Source organism: Helianthus annuus, chromosome 3, assembly GCF_002127325.2.
Source record: "Helianthus annuus cultivar XRQ/B chromosome 3, HanXRQr2.0-SUNRISE, whole genome shotgun sequence".
NCBI lineage: Eukaryota > Viridiplantae > Streptophyta > Magnoliopsida > Asterales > Asteraceae > Helianthus > Helianthus annuus.
This window is the reverse complement of record NC_035435.2, coordinates 117,391,675-117,397,887: the sequence shown is the minus strand read 5'-3', so window position 1 is coordinate 117,397,887 and position 6,213 is coordinate 117,391,675. Positions and strand designations below refer to the sequence as shown.

At 39.0% G+C, this 6,213-nt stretch overlaps 1 protein-coding gene across 1 annotated transcript; it reads right to left on the bottom strand.

Moving 5' to 3' along the window:
- Nucleotides 1-3,960: 3,960 nt before the first annotated feature.
- On the bottom strand, nt 3,961-5,136 carry LOC110931985 (F-box protein At3g07870). Its single transcript, XM_022175353.2, has one exon. It carries the CDS (start codon nt 5,134-5,136, stop codon nt 3,961-3,963), a length of 1,176 nt encoding a protein of 391 aa, XP_022031045.1.
- Nucleotides 5,137-6,213: the final 1,077 nt, after the last annotated feature.

Below are 6,213 nucleotides of genomic sequence, written 5' to 3'. Positions count from 1 at the left end.
GTTAAGATTTTTGAGTTAAAATAAGTTTCAAACAAGGCTATTTCAACCCTTTTACTTTAGATTTCAATAATTACATTTTATGCCCAATACTTTGTACTTTTAAATAATGTCAAAATAACCCCTAGACTATAACTTTCAATAAATGACAGTTTAGTCCCTGGACTTGGTTTTAACCATTTTTTAAGCAAGTTTCAAACAATGACAAACAAGTCCCTCAACTTATAGTTTCATAAAATGTCAAAATAGGCCCCTATAGTTTGTAATATAATACGTACCTGATCTATGGTCGTCAGTCAGTCGCGTAAATAGCCGCTCAAAGTTATAATTGTATAGCGTCTCAGTGGGAGAATTACACAATCGAGACCAAGAAAGCTTGAATATTTTCCATTCTTCAGCCGTTGCAAATTTTGCCTTGGTGTGTTTTAGAATATTTTGTGAGATGTGCCAACGACATAGCAATTTGGATGCTTTTGGGAATAGTTTATCGCAAGCATTCATCAAAGCTTTATCGCAATCTGTTACTATCATGCGCGGTTCCATACCCTCTTCCAACAATCCTTTGAGGTTCTGTAGGACCCACAAGAAGTTATCCTGTTTTTCTTTAGAGATAAAAGCATGAGCGACACAAAACGACTTGTGTGTCGATGTCACACCCACAATTTGAACAAACGGAAGTCTATACTCATTAGTTTTGTAAGTGGTATCAATCATCAACAGATATGGGAAAGCACGCCACATATCGTACGAGTACCGATGAACAAAAAAAACCTCCTCGACCGCATTTGTTTCGGGATTCACCCGGGTGTGGTAAACATACCTTCCTTCATGCAACATTTGCTCCAATATCTGCATTGGAGTCCGATCACCGTACATTTTGACTTTAATCTTTTTTATCACGTTTTGTATGTCTCGTAGAATGCACACGCTCTGTGGGTTTTGTTTTCTTATGGTTAAATGTATGTTCGTAGGCTCCATGTTTTGAATATAAAGTCTCTCTACCAATAATTCTTCGTCTGGGGTCAACCTTCTTGCAAACGCGTGACCCTCGAGAAATACCGCAGGCTCATGGTTATGATCCTTTTGCTTCACCACTAAGCTCCAATTGCCACTACTTGCGTCTAGTTTCCCTATCATTTTAAAAGGACACCCAATCTTCTTGCTACCAGAACGCCGAACTGTTGCTTTACTTTTGCATGTGCCTCCACGGTCGCATTGCAACCATATCTTCACTGTCCTTGCTGACGAATCTTCACCTTTTGTTACCGTTCGTTGGATCACAATGACGTAACCTTTCGCAATTTCTGTTTTGTAAGCCCAATTCTTTAACTCGTGAAGTGTCGCAAATACCTGAAACAACGGTAATTTAAAACTATGTTTAAAACTATATTTGTTTAAAATCTAATAAACCTTATACATAACGAATAACACGTAAACAAAATCAACTTTTTCTAAATTCTAATAGGCACCCTTCTAATAAACCTATACATAACGAATAACACGTATACAAAATCAAATTGTCTAAAATTTAATAAACATTATACATAACGAATAACACGTAAGTGACGGTAATGTTATACCTTTCCTTGTTTTTTCGGGTCATTAGCACCATCGTCCTTTTCACCACCATCGTCCCTGCCACCACCATCGTCCCAGCCACCACCATCGTCCCAGCCACCACCATCTTCCTCGTCTTGATCACTTTCCTCGAAGTGTGTAACACCTTTCTCGATTTCGTTCTCGTCTTCCTCGATGTCAAAAGCACCTTCCTCGGACTTTTTCAGCTTGCGTTGTTTTTCCTGATAGGAATGGTAAGTCCCGTATGCATGTTTTTCCTGTTGCGGATAGCTTTGAGCCACGTAAGATGGTCCCGCCTCCTCTACGACCTGAAACAACTTAATGGTTATACTAAAATAACCAAAACGACAATATGAATTTTTTACCTGGTTCAAATCAGGCACCACGGACCGCACACTCCCTTCCTGATGCGAATGGTAAGTTCCGGCGTGTTGCGGACGCACGGAAACCACCTCCTCCTCACCTCGATCAACGCCGGGTAACCAAACGCTTTCGGAGACATATGACTCATTCGAAATTTCACCAAAAAAATATCCAAAGTCCCAATTTGACATCGTGATTCGAATCTAATTTAACCAGACCGTTTATTTGAAAATTTTTATCATTTTCATCACTTTTTTGGGATTTTTGAACATTTGTATTACATAAATCCCGTAAGCTTGGGGTAAAAGGAAAAAATTCGAAACAATACGCAGCGTATAGGGCCATGAGCGCGTATATGCGGATCACCTTTTCAGCCTTTTCAGTCTGAACTCAGCTGTCTTGTCAGCAATATACCTTAAATTCAGAGATTATAGTACCAATGAGCAGTGTATAATGCAATGAGAGGCGTATAGGGTTTAATGCTCCAACTACCACCTTTCTAATACAACGCTCATAGGGCAATGAGGGTCGTATAACTTTACTTTTTCTGACATAATTAATGCACTCAAACCCTATACAACCCTCATTGCCTTATACGGGGCTGCTGGGGGGGGGGGGGGGGGTTGTGTCATTACTTTTGGGGGATGTACCAATACCCTCACCCTATAGAAAATGTCATACATCAAAAAGATGATGAGAATGTTGCATTAAATTTGATACTTTACTATATTCCTGGTTAAAATATTTATAAACTGTGCATTGTAATAATGTCACACTGTTGATGCCTTGTATAGACACAGCTCAAAAGGAAAACCTGATCAATTTCTTTCTCTTGAAGCCTGTCTTAATCCTTAAAACGGTAAGCAAGCATAAGATGATAAGAGAGAAACATATAAAGTATAACTGATCACATGAAGTTCCTAAAGTCTAGAGAATAAGAAAACTATATGATTCACCTTTTGACATTAAATGGTTTAAAAGTTAAAACATCAGTGTGCAAAGAACACAACTAACCCTTGGAAATATGCAAGGAGAAAACAATATCAACCAACATACAGATTCACTTTCGGAGCTCCAAGAACACCCGAAAGGGTCGAATCTGGCAATACAGCAAACCGAAGGGATAGTACAAGTACTTATGACTGAACACTCTGGAAAGACTCACCTTATAGATACTTCCCCTTCCCCTGTGAGAGGAGAAACGTAGGTATTGATCAGTACTCCACATTTTATATATTACATTAATTACCCTCTCAGAAAAACTCCCACTACAGTTGGAAATATCTCAAATCAGAATCGTAAATTTAGACTTCACCAATACAACACAAACGACTACAAGACGTGACAAAATGGGTGGGTCGGGAATTTGTTCCCTGATTATCATGCCTGTCTGGTAAGTTTTTGTGAGATAACCAAGTATAAATGTAACTGTTGGTAACACATTATACATATCAGCAAAAAGATCCAATCTTTTCCTCTTCCTGATTCTGAAAATCCAATTCCATTGCGTTTGCAATTTCTAAAAGTTGGTCAAATATTCTGGAAATCACCCAAAGGGTATTCTGTAAGAATAAAATTCCCTGAATCATTCTGTTAAAAAGAACTGATTGTTATTGAAACCAGATAATCTTGTAGTCGTATTGGACATACTAGTAAAATAAGTCTGCTGACAACTTATGGACTATCAAAAGTGTAGAAAAAGTGGTCAACAACCAATTGGGTCCATGTTATAGTAATGGCGGTCGGCTCTCCTAATACAAGAAGATCAGTTAAGTTGATCATTGATGAAGGTTTTTTATAACATGTTTGTCATAAAATAAATGCAAAAGTCTACAATATTCACAACTTTTTAGGTTAAAATATATGTAAATTATGTATTGTAAATCAAACGTCAAACTTGAGCAAGTTCTATTTCTTGAAGCATGTCTTAAACCTTACAAAGCGTAAAATGGCACAATATTGTTTCTAAAGATTCAAAAGTATAGAGCATAAGAAAACTAAAAAATTCACCATTAAATGGATTTAAATATGAAATGATACTTGTTGCCCTCCTACCTTTGCTCGAACTTCAAAGTTTTGGAGCCTAACAAGACTAGGATGATAAGAACTCATTACCGTCCAGAAGTTCCCTTGCAAATCCAGATCCAGAATCTTATTCGTGTTGAGACAATACGCCAACAGAGTTGTTCCCTTTTGCAAGAAGATCAAAACACTAGTACCTTCTGAACCATCAATGAGAAGCACGGGTTTCCACTCTAGCGATTGAAGAACCGGGTTTACATTTTCCTGGATCACTGTTATAGCTTTATACCAAGATTCCTTCATCACCCAAACGTTAAACCCTGATGAAGTCCAAGAAAACAGACTTAAGCTGCCTTTCAGGACTCCCAGCATTTGCATTGATTCTTGATCATCTCCCAGTGCACCCGGAGGGGACGAAGTTAACTCAAATGTCTCGGTGTCCAAATCGAAATTGTAAATTTGTCCACCAATAATCCAATACACATGACTATTCACAAATACACCAGACTCCAACTCCAGTTCCTTTTTAAAGTTAACAATGTGGGTTGGTCTCAAACTTCTCCATTCGTCCGTGCCAAGCGTGCAAACCTCGATTTTAACCGTGAATTGGGGTTCTGCCCAACCACAACAGAGCCTTATCACTTTGTATTCCCCTGCCTTTGAAACTCCAAAAGCATAACTTAATGTCCTCGCACAACAACCTGATATCCTCCCACAACCACCTAATGTGCTCGCCCAACAACCTAATGACCCCGCACAACCTTGTAGTAGAGGGAGTATCATATATTCTTCGACCACAGGATTGAATACGTAAGTCGAATCACGAACAGAACGCAAGCAGATCAAACCATTGACCGAGCCCACTAGACTTATCCATTCACGAGGGCCGGGATCTGCACTAAGATGAAGATTAAGGGTCTTGACATGATGGAGGGTTAAACGGTGGTAATCAACTTCGTATTCCACTTCTGCCAACTCTAATATCGAGCTTGGAAAATCGTATTGGTGAAACATTAGGCACGGAGGTGATCTTGAGAGATGAAGATGAACAAAGTAGGAATCGGAAACAAGATCACGCCACTTTTTGCAGACGAACTTGCAGCGGATGATTGTTTTCACAGGAAGTCTTGATAAAACTTCGAGGATGAGATTTTCAGGTATTACGTCGTCTTCCATCGATGGAGTAAACATAACTAAGGTTTGGTGATAGTCATTCATCTTCCATGCACAAATATAGAAATAACAAACTCTTAAAGCTACGGCTAGGTCCAAGAATCTATTTTGAGCCTTTTACTATTTAATTAAATTTTAATTATACCCGTATACAATTATCAATTTGGTTACGTCTCATTTGTTTAAAAGTGACACCATTTAGTTTATTTTACTAACACCCTTTCATTTAATATTATATAACTAGGCTATAGACCCGTGTATTACTCGAGCTGTTTGTATATATGTATATATTATAAAGGGTTATTGGATTTTATCACCCCCAACTATTGGCCTTTGGCCGTTGTCTTCCGCAACTAACACATTGACACCCGGCACCCCGAACTTGACTTTTTGTTTGCAATGGCACCACCCAGTTAAATCTGCACTAACTTGGTTAGTTTTTTTTTTTTTTTTTTTTTTTTTTGCTGACGTGGCGATTTTTTGCTGACGTGGCTTGTTGTAAATGATGTGTTATGATGAGGTGGCCAATTATATTATATATATATATATATAACAATATGTGTATGTATGTATATGTACATGCTATAAATATCCCAAATTCGATATATAAAATCAAATCATCATATCATCTTCATTTTCAACCCCTTATCAAAGCCTCATCTTCATCTTCATCACCGGTGATGATCTCTCCGACAACCTCCGACCTCCGACATTGATCTCTCCGACGACCTCCAAAGCCTCAGCTTCAACTCCTCCGCCACCACCGGTTCCGGCACCCCCCCCCACTCCACCACTCACCGACAGAATCGCCCACGCAGTGGTGGTGGCGGACTGCGACAGAGTTACGGCAGGTTTTCTTCGGACGGAGGGGAGCTAATCGTCGAACGGAAGTTCAGATGTGTCGTCGTTGGATGATGATGACCAAACGACGGCAGATCTAGTTTTTGTTGTGGAAGTTCAGATGATGACGGAAGTTCATATCTATGTTCAGATCTGGTTGTTGTTGTGGTAGTGTGAGGTAAGAGAGAAGTCTGGTTGTTGTTTTTTTATGGTTGCTTGTGAGATTGATGAATATCCCGC

What these genes read in the sequence shown, in the direction of transcription:
- LOC110931985 (XM_022175353.2), bottom strand. Translation starts at nt 5,136, where the DNA reads ATGGAAGACGACGTAATACCTGAAAATCTCATCCTCGAAGTTTTATCA.